This window comes from Esox lucius, chromosome 13 (assembly GCF_011004845.1).
Source record: "Esox lucius isolate fEsoLuc1 chromosome 13, fEsoLuc1.pri, whole genome shotgun sequence".
In the NCBI taxonomy this organism is placed as follows: Eukaryota; Metazoa; Chordata; class Actinopteri; order Esociformes; family Esocidae; genus Esox; species Esox lucius.
In genome coordinates, this window is record NC_047581.1 from 21184774 (window position 1) to 21202147 (window position 17374).

Here is a 17374-nt window from a genome sequence, read left to right on the forward strand (position 1 = left end):
GGCTGGGCTGTTGTTGCTCTTAGATGCTTCCACTTCACAACTATAACATTTACAGTTGACCGGGGCAGATCTAGTAGGGCAGAAATCTCACAGACTTGTGGCAAAGGTGGTGTCCTATGACAGTGCCATGTTTCAAGTCACTGAGCTCTTCAGTATGACCCATTGTACCCCCAATGTTTGTCTACAGGGCTTTCATGGCTATGTGCTGGATTATTTTTAATGCATCTGTGTACAATGTGTGTTGATGAAACACCTGAACTCATTAATTAGTAGGGGTGTCCACATACTTTTGACCATATAGTGTACCTTGACATCGACTGTCCTGGGTTCAATGTCCAAGGAGTTGCTGCAATGAAGCAGGGATTTAATCACACATTGGATATCATGCAATTAGAGAGAAAAACTGTGTAAAAAAAAAAACATTTACCTGCAAGTTAGAGAATAATCATTGGGAGGGTGGCCAGGATAGAAGGAGATAGGTGGGATAGAAGGAGATGGAGATGCAGGAGGACATGTGAATCAAGTTGCACTCAAGGTAGACAGGGAAAGGAGAGACTCAGGAAGAATTTGAGGAACAAAGAGAGAGAGAGACAGAGACCGAAGAGGAGTGTGAGAAAGTCAGCCCAGGATGAGTCCAGTAAGAACTTGAGTCATCACTTTTCTCCAGGGTTGTGAGGAGGTGTGAAAGAAGCAAGTGACTAAGTAGAGAAAAGCAGCTCTGTTACAAGGCATCTGTCTAATGAATCGTGTACATTCATGTATACAGGTGTCTGGTGTCAGGGCACATGCCGTACCTTATCCTTCTTAATCTCCTGTTGACATTTCCTCAGACATTCTCCTATGGCCAGTTGGGTTTCCTTGTGGTAGCAGAGAGACACTTCACAGCTGAAAAGTCTGTATGTTTGTTGATTCTACAGACATTTTATTTAACTTAAGTGAATTAACTTAATATTTCAAGGGCAATATTTATCATTATTTATGAGTGTATTATTTCTGTGTGTACACAGGAAGGCTCTAGACACTACAGATTGCTGACCCAGTGTGAGTTTCCATGACAACAGGAGGAGCTGCTAGACAGTGTAGCCCTTGCAATGATCTCAGTCTGTCTCTTCCTGGTTCTCCGTGTGGAAGTGTGTGTGTTCTGGCAGGGGAGTCTGTACATACACAGGTCGTGTGTGTGTATCTATCCTTAAGGTAGATGAAGCGAGGGAAATCTGACCTTTTGGGTACCAGTTTTGTAGAATGATATTTGAGGAGATCAGGTAATGTTTTAAAAATGCTGTTTAATTTAGGTTTAGAAGCCTCCGAGTGGGCTGAGTAAGTGCCTTGCAATGCAACCGATTCCTGGTGGCCAGGAGTTAGAGTCCTGGTTATAGCATTCTGACAGCGCCAGGGAGCCTCACGGAGGCTGGGTGGACAGGTGGATGTCGGACCGTGTTGCCACGTCTCGCCACACTCAACTTTTGCTGTGCAACTTTTTGTGTGAGATCTAGTTTTTGGCAAGGCGAGTGCTCTCCTCCCGCGTGCATGTGCCGGAAAACCCTTTTCGGTGAGAGGTGCACCGGAGGACACACGTTCCACGACTTTAAACTGATCGTCACTTGCTGAGGAGTTGTTGCAACCAAGCAAGGCCATAATCAGACATAAGAAAACTCTGGAAGGAGAGGAAAATGGGCTGAGAAAAAAGTTTAAGACTTTTGAATGGGAATAATTTTTTTGGCCCTCACAAGAATAGTCAATGTATGTGTGGTCTCTCCTCCATCTGATGGGCACAGTACGGTACATCCTGTTCTCTTCTACGTTCTACCCATCACGTATCCATGGAGACTGCTGGTGTCTGAAGTGCAGTAGGCTCCACTGCCAGACAGACGAGTTGCTAGACGAGCAACACTGACGCATGATTGACAAGACAGTCACACTGTTTAATTTCAGGAAAAGCATTTATTCCAGGTCCAGACTGCAGATGTATTCTCCTGCTTTATACAGATATTTTTATCTTATATAAATATTTGCATCTGATCATTCTGTAACACTGCATGCCCCTGAGCATATCTGTGACCAGGTGGACTGAGATATGTTTAGGGAGGTTCTCCAGGTAGGTCCATAGAAGCCTATTAATAAATGTAGTGACATATTGTCCATACAGGGTCAAACTTTCACAGTACAGTTAACTGACAAGTGTCTGAGTAGCCCCACGGAACCCCAGGGCAGCATCATTAGCAGGGACTTCCTGGTCTCATCAGCAGGTCAGAGATCAGAAGAATGTGTCAGGGGCTTCAGACAATTAAGAACTATGAAGGACAAGCTGCGCCACGAACACCAACAATTGCATCACTGCTTAACTAACGCAATATTTATATTGCCCAAAGCAGAGGACACTACTGCCACTTCAATATGCCAAATCCTAACTGGACAGTCAATATAGTGCCTTCAAAGCTTGTTGGGAAGCTGGGTAACCAGAGGCTTGATCTAACCCTGCACAACTGGATCCTGGACAGCCTGATGTGCCATCCACGGATGGCGAGGGGTGTAAACATTGCTTCTACTGTGTTGATCCTCAACACAGCCCCCCCTTTTGTACTTCCTCTTCAGGTCACTCATGACTGCAGGGTCATCTACAACTCCATGCTGATGACTCTACAGCGGTTGACCTGATTTCCAGCGGCGATGAGTCAGCCTACAGGTAAGTAAACTTCTCCCTCAGCACTGATAGATTGACAGAGCTAATTGTGGACTCCAGAGAGATGTAAGAGAGGGCATGCCCTGCCACTCATTGACAAAATCGCTGTAGAGAAGACCAACAGCTTTAAGTTCCTGGGTGTGCACGTCATTCTGGACCTGAAACGGTCCAAACCTGGTGACACTATTTAAGGTACAACAGCGCCTCTTCTAACTCAGGCAGCAAAATCTATTTGGCATGTTGGCAAGTTACCCTCAAAAACATCTCCAGACGCACCATGGAGAGCACACTCCCGGCTACATCACTGTGACTGCACCTCCTGCACTGCAATGGCTCTTTAGAGAGTACTGGGGTCAGTCCAAAATGCCATCGGCCGCAGGCAAGGGGAAGGCACACAAAGTATAAATTCAGGGGTGCCAATAATTCCGAAATGTTTTTGAGAACAATATTTATTTATAGATTCATATTATTTCTTTTAACATTTTCGAAGGTTTGAGAGTAAGCTCAAGCTAAAAAAACAACAATGACATTTGTTCAAAACTTTTACATCGTCAATAATATTTCTGCCCCCTAATAATATTTCTGCCCCCTATTCTGATCTGCATTCACACAGACCAAACATACATCAACTCAATTACACACACCCTCTGGGGACAGATGTCCCATGTACATTCTGAACCCTGGTCACTTTCTCTATATCTTGTGGGCCAGATTTGAGTAATTTTCCACAGTGTTACCTGGACTGTTACACGCACAGATTTTCATTTGGATTATTCATTTGATTGTATTTTTTACTTTTTCATGTTAGTTACTTGATTTCATTTTACTGAATGGTTTATGAGCAGAAACACAAGGATTTAACTACGTCCACAACAACATCCGCTGTAATGTGCATTTAACTAATTAAAAAGGGAAGAAAAGTAATGCACTCTAGAGGGATTAGGGTGTTGGTTGGGAGACAACACAAGCAGCTGACTGATAATTAAGTGTACTTGCTTTTCGAAAGGGGACAATCCAATTCTCTTTTTCTTCAAAGGCAAATTGATAAGCTGAGACTGTGTAAGTTCTGTATGCACAATAAAACCATAGTTTAGTAGGGTCTGTAGGGTTTAAAAGGGCCTAACAGAGGATGTCCTGCACTCCAAACAGCTTGTTGGTGATGGAATACAACCACGCGTTTAAGGGAAATTGTCTATCAGAGGCTGTTTTTGGCAGACAAAAGAGCAAAAGCACTTTTGGACAAATAAATACTGTATACCAATCACCCTTCATTGTTATCCAGCAGTACAGATTGGGTTAGGAAATAAATACACAACCAAATATGGGCAATTAATACTGGCAAGTAAAAACTTTTTCCACCAGCACCACTGGGGAAGAACGTAAGAGCTCAAAATAGCTTTAAGAACATTGAGTTATAATCTCCATAAAATTTTGATCACAGAGAATAAGTTACATCAGTGTCACTGCATTATGCTGGAATTCAAAATGTGACTTCTGATTCTAACTCTGATTCATAATTGTAATCAATTACTTGGAATATCCGTCATTGCCAAAACCTAAGAGAACACTTTAAAAAGAAAACGCTGAGCAAATATCTGTGTAGATTTGAAAGGAAGAGAAAGAAAGAGAAAGAAAGAGAGGAAGGAAGAGAAAGTCATAAACATAGTAACTATAATCAACAGACAAGTGCTTTCACTGATAAATGTATAGTTTTGGCACAGTCATTAACAGTGAAAGTAGATCCAGTCCACTCACATCCATTGTAGTCCATTATTGCTAGCACTCCAGAATATAATCGCTCGTAGGTTTCTAGCATATCAGTGCATCTCAAATGACACCCTCTTTCTCATGTAGTTCCACACCTCTGACCACAGGACAGGCTGCTGTTTCTAACGTTTCCTGTTTAGAATGGCGTGTTTTACGGCGCTCAGCTGGTGCCAACTGGTGCTGCTATCGTATGATGTTCAGGTATCTGTTGTCTGGGTAGAGAAGGTTGGTCAGCAGAGACAGGAGGCGAGGTCCGTCTTTGAGACAGTGTCCTGGGTACTGGATGAACTGGAGAGCCTTTCCTATTGAGTCCTTCATGTCACCATACTGCTTACTGCCAGGCATGGCCTCCAACCCAGCCAAAGCCTAGACAGACACAGACAGACACGCTGAGTAACTCTGCGTCTGTCTGGGTTTTGGACCCAAAAAAGTTCTCACAAGTATAGTAAAGCAAGTGTGTGTGTGTACCTGTTGTGCTTTAGCTGTCAGCTGTAGGTCAGTGGTGGGCAGCAGGCGTACCTGGTCCTCTGAGGGAATCTGGACTGACAGAAATACAGACAGACTGCGTACCACCACCCTGAACCTATGACACACACACACACACACACACACACACACACACACTGGAGTTACCAAAAACAGACACTCAGGAAATACAGTAGGTGTATTAGTACAAAGTGTACCTGTTGGATAGAGGGGATCGCCGCCCCAATCCTATGGCCCCGAGCAGTCCTGAACTGAGTCGCTCCTCTCCCATCTGAGAGAGCCGAGTCTGCAGCCCTAGAAGCCCCACTACAACCCCCGGGGCTTCCCCAAGCCCCAGCTGCTCCACAGACACAACCAAGGTCTTGTGCCACCATAGGAACAACTTGGCCTCATCACCTGGACCACTAGGAGAAAGAAATGAGGGTATATAAATGACTAATAGACCAGACAGACAGACAGAGTAAACAGACAGACAGACAGACAATAAACAGACAGACAGACAGACAGACAATAAACAGACAGACAGACAGACAATAAACAGACAGACAGACAGACAATAAACAGACAGACAGACAGACAATAAACAGACAGACAGACAGACAATAAACAGACAGACAATAAACAGACAGACAGACAGACAATAAACAGACAGACAGACAGACAATAAACAGACAGACAGACAATAAACAGACAGACAGACAATAAACAGACTGACAGACAGACAGAGTAAACAGATGACAGACAGACAGACAATAAACAGGCAGTGTAAACAGACGACTGACAGAATAAACAGACTGACAGACAGACAGAGAAAATAGACAACAGACAGACAGAGAAACAGACAGAAAACGGTTGAGACCTGGGGAAGACCTGATTGGTCCATGTATTAAGTAGAGCGAGCATCCTCTTCTCATTGGCTGCAGTGTTCTCCATGTTGAGGCGCTGCAGGATGTAAGTGTAGAGTGTCAGAAAGCTACCTCCTGATTGGCTCTCAGACAGGAAGTCATCCACGGTCAGCTCAGGCACCTGCAGGGACGCCAACACAGGGCCCCACCCTACTGCCACGTCTTCCGCTGAGAGAAAAGAGGAGAGGTGGAAGAGAGATGTTTCGACCTTATAAAACTACAACGTTTAAGCGATTAAACTAGAATAAACAAATCTGTCAATCAGTAGTACCCCTAGATGAGAATTCCTAACACAGACCCTTCCCTAGTAACCCCCCCCCCCCCGGTTACTGTCTGCATGGCTACCATGGGTGAAGTAGGCATTGATGCAAGCCTCTGCTACACGGGTCATGTGGCGTACGGACGCAAGGCAACGGGAGCAAGCTGTAAGGAGCGGCAGCACTGGAAAACCCTGCCCCTTCCTGCCCAGCCAGCCAATGACACGAGCCACCAAGGCCTCGCCTGTAGACACGCCCACTCCGTTCAGCAAAGCCAGCGAATCACAGAACAGACTACAGAATGCCATGTGTCTCTGCTCCAAGTGCACATCTAGGGGCAGAGAGAAGCAGAAAGAGGACATCTTGTTATGACGGAGGTTACTGATGGGGAGGGTGAAGATCGTTACAATCAAGTGTTGTCACCAGGCGGGTTGAAGGCGATGATGCTCTCCAGCAGTGTCTCTAGCTGTGTCTCCAGATCAGCCAGGCTGATGCTGCCACTCTGCTCCAGCGAGATCAGACACTGGACACGCCAGCGCACAAACACACCGGCCTTCACCGTGTCATCCTACAGTGACAGAGACCGGGAGATTAGGGCCTTTATTCTGTCTGTGTAATGAGAGAGACAGTCTAATTTATCTGCTGGTTCTGCCCTGTTTCTTGACTAAAGTTAATTCAAACAACAGCTTGATAAAAAGTACTTTCCAAAAGCAAGTACAATATACGTACAGAAACTGTGATCATTCTGAAATTAATCGCAAACTAGTTAACAGCTCTATAAAGTATTAAACACATTGTTTGAAAGAGGTTAAAAGGGTATGATGTATGATGTGTTCGCTTTGGGACTCGTGTAAAAATGAACAGAGGGAAGCTGAGATTATTCTGTTGGCTCCCCTCTCCAGTTTACCTGGTGTGGTGTTCCTTGGGGGCGGGGCTGTAGTCCAGCAGCACTGCACAGTGATTGGAGCAGTGTCTGAGGGGCAAAGTCTTTGCTGAGCAGCAGAGAGGGAGGGTAGTGGGTACCTACATATCCCATAATCCCCTGGTAGGAGGAATGGTCCACTTGGTGCCATGGCAGGGAGGAGGATTGGCCCAACAGACTGAGGACAGGGGAGTCCTGGAGGACAGAGTGGAAAATGATCAGAATAAGAGTTGACCATTCCATCCCTAATCAGATCCCAAAATAACCAGTTTATCGGCTACAAGGAGAGAGTTTAACAGAGACACATACCAACCAATGAGGTGATACATATGCAAATACAACAAGCATCTTAACATTCTAACTCACTGGTTGGCTGAGTAGCTGCTCTTCTTTAGTGAGGAACACCAACATGTAAAGTAGATAGACCAGCATCTTGTGTGAGTCCATTTGTATGGTTGTGTTAGAGCTGGCTTGGAGGCTATCACTCAGAACGCTGACCCAGTTGACCTCACATAGGACTGCCCCCAGAAACAGGAAGCAGCTCTTAGGACTTCCTCTTTCCACCTGTAGAAGAAACAGATTAACTTGGGGCATGAAACTATCCATGTAAAACCTACGTAAAAGCAGTAAATAAGGTCTGGAACTCTCTATAGCGTCTCAACAGTAGACACCATGTTTGAATATTTCATTAGACACCATTAGTCATTGTGTTAAACTGAGTAACGTTTCTTAAGTTTGCTTCCCTCAAATGGCAGCTATGAACTGTATGGTTTTGTCACTGGTTGTTTTAACAGCTTATTGGCCAGTAATAGGCTTACTAGTATCTACTAACTTACTACTTGGAATAGTCATAAGAATTGAGCAATTGCTAGCGAGTCTGAAGATAAACTTTACACTGCCAAAGTTATTTCAGTTCATGGCACAATAACATAATTTTTTCATTCATTCGTGAATGTCATTAATACAACAACTATCAATATAAGTGATGATAACTGACTTTTTCGTCAAGTGAAAAAATTAGAGAATCGTGGAAACCCCAACTTTTTTACTGCCCAAGGGGTTGTGATCTAGCCTACATTACCCCAAAAAGCATGCATGGATGCATACTTCGTAAATCCACCAGAAATAGTCACAATATAACCAGAAACAGTTTTATTTTAGGCTTACTATAACAAAGCTACTGAAAGTTGAAGCAAGCGAATATTCTGTTTATCCTGAACAAATCTTTTTGCATAATTTGCGGCTAAAACGCAGGACCTCATGCTCGGAAGTCTGTGTCTCTAACAACTACGCTATTTAACAAGGGGCGGTCAGTCACTCACTCAGTCAGTAAGACACTCAGTCAGTCGTTCCATGAGCTGTGTAGGGCCTTACGTTAAAGAGTCATTCCATGAGCTGTGTAGGGCCTTACGTTAAAGAGTCATTCCATGAGCTGTGTAGGGCCTTACGTTAAAGAGTCATTCCATGAGCTATGTAGGGCCTTACGTTAAAGAGTCATTCCATGAGCTGTGTAGGGCCTTACGTTAAAGGGTCGTTCCATGAGCTGTGTAGGGCCTTACGTTAAAGAGTTGTTCCATGAGCTGTGTGTCAGGGTGCAGCTGTGTCCAGGGCAGGCTGCGGAGATGAGTGTGGTAAAGGTATAGGAGATACTCAGCAGTACGAGGGGAGCTGCAGCTCTCACAGTACTGCATCAGACAGAGCCACAGAGCTCCGCGCTGGCCCGGGAGGAGACGCTCTGGAACAAACACATTCATCCATGAACGTCCGAAACATCGCAGGAATGACTTCCATGACACGTAACCTCTCAGTCACCTGTGAACTTGTGGTGTAATGTCTGGGTGAGCTGGGTGTAGAGCCCCACCAGACAGCCCGCAGCGCTGCCATCTGACTCCAACCAGGGATAACACCTTGGAGTACTGGAAAACAGATAAGAGATATCAGACGATGAAGAACTAAACAGAATACAAACCACCCATCCTCACAGGACACCATTGCAAATATCGTAACAGTTTCTCTTCAGCAACATGCACATGGGACAATTTAATGTTAGAAATGTCCAAAAACAGAGTGAATATCTACAGTGATTTTGTATGTTTTCCCACTGACAAAGAAATGATCAGTCTATAATTTTAATGGTACTTTTATTTGAAAAGTGAGAGACAGAATAACAACAACAAAAATCCAGAAAAACGCATGTCAAAAATGTTATAAATTAAATTGATATACATTTTAATGAGTGAAAGAAATATTTGACCCCTCTGCAAAACATGACTTAGTACTTGGTGGCAAAACCCTTGTTGGCAATCACAGAGGTCAGACGTTTCTTGTAATTGGCCATCAGGTTTGCACACATCTCAGGAGGGATTTTCTCCCACTCCTCTTTGCAGACCTTCTCTAAGTCATTAAGATTTTGAGGCTGATGTTTGGCAACTCGAACCTTCAGCTCCCTCCACTAGGCCACTCCAGGACCTTAATGTGCTTCTTCTTGAACCACTCCTTTGTTGCCTTGGCCATGTGTTTTGGGTCATTGTCATGCTGGAATACCCATCCACAACCCATTTTCAATGCCCTGGCTGAGGGAAGGAGGTTTTCCCCAAGATTTGACAGTACATGGCCCCGTCCATCGTCCTTTTGATGCGGTGAAGTTGTCCGGTCCCCTTAGCCGAAAAACACTCCCAAAGCATAATGTTTCCACCTCCATGTTTGACGGTGGGGATGGTGTTCTTGGGGTCATAGGCCGTATTCCTCCTCCTCCAAACACGGCGAGTTGAGTTGATGCCAAAGAGCTCAATTTTGGTCTCATCTGAGCATAAAACTTTCATTCAGTTCTCCTCTGAATCATTCAGATGTTCATTGGCAAACTTCAGACGGGCCTGTACATGTGCCTTCTTGAGCAGGGGGACCTTGCGGGCGCTGCAGGATTTCAGTCCTTCACGGCATAGTGTTACCAATTGTTTTCTTGGTGACTATGGTCCCAGCTGCCTTGAGATCATTAATAAGATCCTCCTGTGTTGTTCTGGGCTGATTCCTCACATTTATCATGATCATTGCAACTCCACGAGGTGAGTTCTTGCATGGAGCCCCAGACTGAGGGAGATTGACAGTTCTTTTGTGTTTCTTCCATTTGCAAATAAATCGCACCAACTGTTGTCACCTTCTCACCAAGCTGCTTGGCGATGGTCTTGTAGCCCATTCCAGCCTTGTGTAGGTCTACAATCTTGTCCCTGACATCCTTGGACAGCTCTTTGGTCTTGGCCATGGTGGAGAGTTTGGAATCTGATTGATTGATTGCATCTGTGGACAGGTGTCTTTTATACAAGTAAGAAACAGAGATTAGAAGCTCTCCCTTTAAGAGTGTGCTCCTAATCTCAACTCGTTACCTGTATAAAAGACACCTGGGAGCCAGAAATCTTTCTGATTGAGAGGGGATCAAATTCTTATTTCACTCATTAAAAAGCAGATCTCACTGTTCAAATAAACCTACCATAAAAATTATAGACTGATCATTTCTTTGTCAGTGGGCAAACATATAAAATCAGCAGGGGATCAAATAATTCTTTCCCTCACTGTAGTAGACCAAATAGAGAAAGAAGAAACCTCTAGCCATCGGCCTCTATGGTTGTGTAAATGTTATGCCAGTTTGTTGAGCTAAACATAAAGAGAGAGATGGAGATGTGCGTGGTTTACCTGGCGTCGCCTGTCTCCAGAACTAGAATCCAGGGCTTAAACAGCCGAACCATCTTACTGTGAATATCCTGTAGGGCTGAGAAAGACAGAGAAGAGGAAAGAGTGAGAGGTCAAATTAGGGGTGGGGGGGGTTGGGGAAGAGGAGAGGTTTGAATAGGGGGGAGAGGATGAAGGACGAGGAGCATGGAGAGGGGTGGAAAAGTGAGTTGAAGAGAGGTGAAAGGAGAGGGGGGGCAGATAGGAGAAGGGAGGAATAGGTGAAAGAAGGAAATGGGTGGAGGGGAGATCAATCAACACAATTGGAAAAAACTGTCTAACTGTGCATGGTACCTTTTAGAGTTCTGGCTCCCCCCAGAGGCTCCCTGGCACACACATTCAGCTGCAGGTCGATGAGGTAGCCAATAAGATATCCCCAGAAGGCAGTGACCTCACTGATATACGGCGCCCAGGCAGAGTACAGCCCGAAGCTGCGGAGGTCCACCTTACTAAGACGACATCGCAGGAAATACTCACACAGCCAATCAACTGTCTCTCCCACCTGAGGATCAGGAATAAAAAGCTAAGGGTCAGGGCTGTTTTGTAAATTAATTGTATGGAACATCTAGATGTCGGAGGGTCTTCCAGCAGACCCACCTGCTGAGGAGATAGGGTGATGGTGGCCTGGCGGGGGGGGGTATTGGCCGAGCTGGAAGGTTCTGGAGTGGTTTTGGTGTCGCAGGCGGGAGAAGAGACACCCAGCACACGCAGAGTCACCCTCCAACACTCTGGACTCAGCAACTGTTCTGTCGAACCTGACAAACACACACACACACACACTTTGACATCCGCAATTAATACATGAGCAAACAATTTAGAGTCTTCATCAATCATGAGCTTACTGGTCATGAGCAGACGCAGGCAGTCGCTGTAGTGGTCAGGGAAGTGGTGTCTGAGCAGGAGGGTCCAGTGTCGGGTGAAGAGGTGAAAGGGCGTGAGGAGGTCAGCCTCAGGGTCACAGCCACAGGAACATAAAGCAGTGTGGACCAGCTCGACCAGCGTGCTACGCTCAGAGAACATCGGCTGGGCTTCACTCAGCCACGCCCTCAGGTCAAACTGCACGGGAATAAAGACAACCTGGTCATTCTAACGTAGCCTGCAGCTGCCTGTGTTCTGCGTGGGCGTGTTGGTTGGCTGTGTTAAGGTTCCCCTGCAAGGCATTTGGAGGGGTCAGGCGGACCTTAGTGAGAAGCATGAAGATGACGTCAGCACTGTCGGGGTGCAGTGATGTCACCACTTCCTTGTAGAGGGAGACGAACTGATTGGGTGCTGCGTTTGGGGTGAAGAACGGAGAGAGGAGAGGACACAGACGCCTCTGCTCCAGGATGGTACGGAGGACACGCCCACACTCTGCCTGGCTACCCTGGATAAACACCTGTACACACACACACACAGGATAAACACCAACACACAGTCACGCCAAACATATGAAGCGGGTGCAACAGGTGTGTGTGTGTGTGTTTGGATGGGTGGGGGGCACAGTACCTGTCCCAGTATCTCAACGCAGGAGGACAGGTACTGACGAGTGGGGGGGTGGCGGAGTGTGTCCTCACAGACAAAGGAGACCACCTTATAGAAGGCAGCCACTCCAACTCTCTGAACCGCTGCTGTCGGCTGGGCCTTGTACAAATTCACCAAAGCCCTACACACCAACACACCCACACACACAAAAATGAGGAGTACTTAATAGAAGCCTGGTGTGTGTGTACTGACGTGATAAAGTTCTTTGTGACAGTACTTAGTAGAAGCCTAGCGTGTGTGTGTACTGACGTGATGAAGTTCTCTGTATGTACTGCTGCCTGGGCCAGGCTCTGAGGGGGAGGAGTCATGGCTTCTGTCTGCAGCTGCTTGATGTCGCTGCGCAGAGACACGATCTGAGACTCCACCTCATCCTGCTTTTGCACACACTCACACTGAACAAAAACAGACAAACACGCACGCGTTAGATGGGCCTAGTCAGGGCACTACCAGCAGAGATTGTCTGAATCAGCCCACTCTTAGACTAATATCCAATCAGAAGACATGTCCAGTGTAAAGGTCCTACCGTGACAGTGATGTGAGCAGCTCCCTGGCAGGGCTGGCCTGACCTTTGCCCTCGGCACTCCAACGCCATAGTAACCTGCTCTGGCTTGTTCCGGTAGAGCAGAGGAAGACTCTCCAGTAGCTCGGACTCCAGCGCCACCTGCTGGGCCTCCCGAGACACTGCAAACCTGAACATGCAAAACACAGCGAAAGCAAACTCTAAAAACATGTCCACAGTGTGTGTGTGTGTGTGTGTGTGTGTGTGTGTGTACCTGGCCTGGTCCTGCAGGCAGCTGAGGTCCTGCTGAAGGAGTGAGCAGGCAGAGGCCGTATCTGTAAGGCAGGCTGAGGGGACCTCTGATACTGGAGCTTTCTGTGACTGCAGCTCAGGAGCAGATTGAGGGACAGGGTGCTTCTGCAGGTTAGACTGGATACGCTCCCTCGCTACACACGCACACACACACAGACACACCAATGGTTACAAAACGCCAATAACACAGACAGCCTGTTCCATAGTACTATGTGAAACGGTAACAATGTGAAAGTGTACATGCAGTGGGGTTGGTGTGTGTGTGTGTGTGTACCTGCAGTGGGGTTGGTGTGTGGGTGTGTGTGTGTGTACCTGCAGTGGGGTTGGTGTGTGGGTGTGTGTGTGTGTACATGCAGTGGGGTTGGTGTGTGTGTGTGTGTACCTGCAGTGGGGTTGGTGTGTGGGTGTGTGTGTGTGTACCTGCAGTGGGGTTGGTGTGTGGGTGTGTGTGTGTGTGTACCTGCAGTGGGGTTGGTGTGTGTGTGTGTGTGTGTACCTGCAGTGGGGTTGGTGTGTGTGTGTGTGTGTGTACCTGCAGTGGGGTTGGTGTGTGTGTGTGTACCTGCAGTGGGGTTGGTGTGTGTGTGTGTGTGTGTGTGTGTGTGTGTGTGTGTGTGTGTGTGTGTGTGTGTGTGTGTGTGTATACACCTGCAGTGGGGTTGGTGTAATCAGTGAATGCAGGGTTGCTGCTCTGGTTGAAGGCAGGTTCACTCTTCACATTCTCCCAGAGAGCCAGGACATCCTTCTCATCATAGTGGACACGCTCTTGATCTACATACTCCACCCACAGCTCCTACACCCAACCAACACAGAACATTATAACAGGTTCTACGCCCAACCAACACAGAACATTATAACACAGCTCCGACACCCAACCAACACAGAACATTATAACACAGCTCCTACACCAAACCAACACAGAACATTATAACAGAGCTCCTACACCCAACCAACACAGAAAATTATAACACAGGTTTTACGCCCCCAACCAACACAGAACATTATAACACAGGTTCTACGCCCCACCAACACAGAACATTATAACACAGGTTCTACGCCCCACCAAGACAGAACATTATAACACAGCTCCTACACCCAACCAACACAGAACATTATAACACAGGTTCTACGCCCAACTAACACAGAACATTATAACACAGCTCCTACACCCAACCAACACAGAACATTATAACACAGGTTCTACGCCCAACTAACACAGAACATTATAACACAGCTCCTACACCCAACCAACACAGAACATTATAACACAGCTTCTACGCCCAACTAACACAGAACATTATAACACAGCTCCTACACCCAACCAACACAGAACATTATAACACAGCTTCTACGCCCAACTAACACAGAACATTATAACAAAGCTTCTACACCCAACCAACACAGAACATTAAAACACAGCTTCTACGCCCCACCAACACAGAACATTATAGCACAGCTTCAACACCCAACACAGAACATTATAGCACAGCTCCTACACCCAAACAACACAGAACATTATAACACAGCTTCAACACCCAACACAGAACATTTTAGAAAACGAAGGAAACAGCAGCAAAGGAAACGCCCTGGGTACACAGAAGACACACACCAACAACGACAGACCTGTTGTTTATTCATGACCTTGGCCAGTCTGTGGGGGTCATACTGCGGAGGTAGGGTGGGCAGATACACTTCCTTCTTCTGAAGAGTCTCATCGTCCAACCACACAGCAAATACCCCAAACAGCCTGGAAACAACCCATCAATCAGCCTTGGAACTAGCCAGTCACAACAGCGTTATGGGGAGAGGCGAGTAGCTGTATGTACCTGACCAACTCTGTGTGTAGCTCTGGGGAGGTGAGGAAGACAGGGAGGGGGGAGTTGTGGCTTCCCTCCCGCTGGTCCGGGGTGTGGGTGGGGGCCACCCTGAGGGCCTGGCTGGCAGTGTGGTGGAAGTCAGACACCTCCTGTATTCTGTGTCTCAGATCTCTGAGTAACGCCGCCTGTGATGAGCCCTGGAAGAACCGACGACCAATACAGCCTCCAGCATCCAGACTGCAGACACCACAAACAGAGAGTGGAAACACTACTGACTCTACAGCCAGACAGAGCCTACAGTCTGTGGTGTGTGTGTGTTTGTGTGTTTTGTACCCATATTCAGGTCCTGGCTGTCTCAGGTAGAGCTGCAGGAACCTCTGCCAAATGAGGGGGAGGAGCGGGTGGTCAGGAGGTGTGGCCAAAGCCTGACATGCCCATCGGTACACCTGCAGTCGCTGTAGAGACGGAACCACTGGGAGCTTCAGCTGCTGCTGGGCCTTCTGACTCACACACACACACACAGGCAGACAGACACATAGACATGAGAAACACAAAGATAATCAAACAGAAACATCTCAGGTACACCTAAAAACATGTGCCTAAGATCTACCAAAGAACATGAGGATGCTCTCCTGGTCAGGTGAGATTTTAGTGATTTTGTACCTTCAGGGCCTGGTCAGGTGAGATGTTAGTGATTTTGTACCTTCAGGGCCTGGTCAGGTGAGATGTTAGTGTGTTTGTACCTTCAGGGCCTGGTCAGGTGAGATGTTAGTTAGTGTGTTTGTACCTTCAGGGCCTGGTCAGGTGAGATGTTAGTGTGTTTGTACCTTCAGGGCCTGGTCAGGTGAGATGTTAGTTAGTGTGTTTGTACCTTCAGGGCCTGGTCAGGTGAGATGTTAGTTAGTGTGTTTGTACCTTCAGGGCCTGGTCAGGTGAGATGTTAGTTAGTGTGTTTGTACCTTCAGGGCCTGGTCAGGTGAGATGTTAGTTAGTGTGTTTGTACCTTCAGGGCCTGGTCAGGTGAGATGTTAGTGTGTTTGTACCTTCAGGGCCTGGTCAGGTGAGATGTTAGTGTGTTTGTACCTTCAGAGCGTGGTCAGGGGAGATGTTAGTGTGTTTGTACCTTCAGGGCCTGGTCAGGTGAGATGTTAGTGTGTTTGTACCTTCAGGGCCTGGTCAGGTGAGAGGTTCGTGTCGGATAGTAGTTGGTGCTCCACACAGCGTCTCAGCTGAGAATCCTCCTCAAACATCCCCTCCATGTTTAACACAAGCCATGCAAACCATACCTACACACAAGCATACACACACACAAACACAGTTTTGTAATCTCTATTTTTGCGGGACACAGACGCTCAAAACCCAATCTTTCATGTATCATAACATTTACCCTCAACTCCAAAACCTAAACCTATCTGTAACCTTTTCCCTAAGCATTTTTCTTGTTTTCTTTGAGATTTTTCAGTACACACCAGGTTGGTAAAACATGAACACATATTTTTTCTTGAATACTGAAGATAAATTCACATTATACATAGAATGAGCCAAGTACAACACAGATCAGAGGGGCAAAACATTTATTAAAAAAAACGTATAAGAGTTCTCACCTCCCCGCTCAACGATTGGCCCTCAATGAAAGAGGGTGTAGCATTTCCAGCAATCCAGCCAACCAGAGAGGAGAGCAGACCCCGGTCTCCATGGTAACCCAATGCAACCTATGAGACAGTGTTCACTGCAAACTGACTACAACACTGTATTCACCCAGGGCAGTGGTAACATTATGCAACATTATGATTTTAATCTATTATCAAGTCCTAATTACGCAAAATTCTCCTTACACACACACCATGTGCAAAATAAGTGTGTTTGTGTGTGTACCTTGTGCAGCTGGTACAGTAGTCGCTGTACACACTCCTCCTGGTGGTGTATGTAGGCGGCACGGCAGATCTGGTCCATTAGAAACACAACGGTTCTGTCTCGGTACCACAAGTTCTGCTGGGTTAGAATTCCCACCCAGAACTCTAGAACCGCTGCTGGACCCACACGACCTGGTCTAGAACTCTCTACCACATGAGTCTGAAAGAGAAACACACATCATCATCATCATCATCATCATCATCATCATCATCATCATCATCATCAACAGAACAACAGGCTGAACAGAGGCCGTAACATGGTGATCAGTTCTGCAGTTGGCCCAATACAAACACTAGTCTGGTGAGCCATGTTCCAGGGGGTTGTCTTTGTGGACAGACCTGTATGACAATGTTGAGTCATGTGACAGTGGGTTGTCTTTGTGGACAGATCTGTATGACACAGTTGAGTCATGTGACAGGGGGTTGTCTTTGGGGACAGACCTGTATGACACTGTTGAGTCATGTGACAGGGGGTTGTCTTTGTGGACAGACCTGTATGACACAGTTGAGTCATGTGACAGGGGGTTGTCTTTGTGGACAGACCTCTATGACACAGTTGAGTCATGTGACAG

The 17374-nt window shown here is 46.5% G+C and overlaps 1 protein-coding gene across 5 annotated transcripts in view; it reads right to left on the reverse strand.

Annotated features, from left to right (window-relative positions):
• Window positions 1–1959: 1959 nt before the first annotated feature.
• The window catches only part of epg5 (ectopic P-granules autophagy protein 5 homolog (C. elegans)), a 30408-nt gene continuing 14993 nt past the window's right edge, over window positions 1960–17374 (reverse strand). For all 5 annotated transcript variants that reach the window (XM_013136821.4, XM_029124592.2, XM_034296434.1 and 2 more), the window contains exons 21-46: window positions 16765–16962; window positions 16494–16601; window positions 16053–16175; window positions 15223–15389; window positions 14899–15126; window positions 14696–14819; window positions 13721–13865; window positions 13035–13206; window positions 12785–12950; window positions 12511–12653; window positions 12226–12382; window positions 11921–12115; window positions 11583–11796; window positions 11338–11495; window positions 11035–11242; window positions 10705–10780; window positions 8830–8933; window positions 8577–8752; window positions 7384–7581; window positions 7003–7212; window positions 6519–6663; window positions 6184–6426; window positions 5793–6006; window positions 5131–5337; window positions 4916–5030; window positions 1960–4813 (exon numbers count right to left, since the gene is read on the reverse strand). In XM_013136821.4, the coding sequence (XP_012992275.3) occupies window positions 4631–4813; window positions 4916–5030; window positions 5131–5337; window positions 5793–6006; window positions 6184–6426; window positions 6519–6663; window positions 7003–7212; window positions 7384–7581; window positions 8577–8752; window positions 8830–8933; window positions 10705–10780; window positions 11035–11242; window positions 11338–11495; window positions 11583–11796; window positions 11921–12115; window positions 12226–12382; window positions 12511–12653; window positions 12785–12950; window positions 13035–13206; window positions 13721–13865; window positions 14696–14819; window positions 14899–15126; window positions 15223–15389; window positions 16053–16175; window positions 16494–16601; window positions 16765–16962 (4377 nt within the window). In that variant the 3' untranslated portion in view covers window positions 1960–4630. The remainder of the gene's footprint in view (window positions 4814–4915; window positions 5031–5130; window positions 5338–5792; window positions 6007–6183; window positions 6427–6518; window positions 6664–7002; window positions 7213–7383; window positions 7582–8576; window positions 8753–8829; window positions 8934–10704; window positions 10781–11034; window positions 11243–11337; window positions 11496–11582; window positions 11797–11920; window positions 12116–12225; window positions 12383–12510; window positions 12654–12784; window positions 12951–13034; window positions 13207–13720; window positions 13866–14695; window positions 14820–14898; window positions 15127–15222; window positions 15390–16052; window positions 16176–16493; window positions 16602–16764; window positions 16963–17374) is intronic.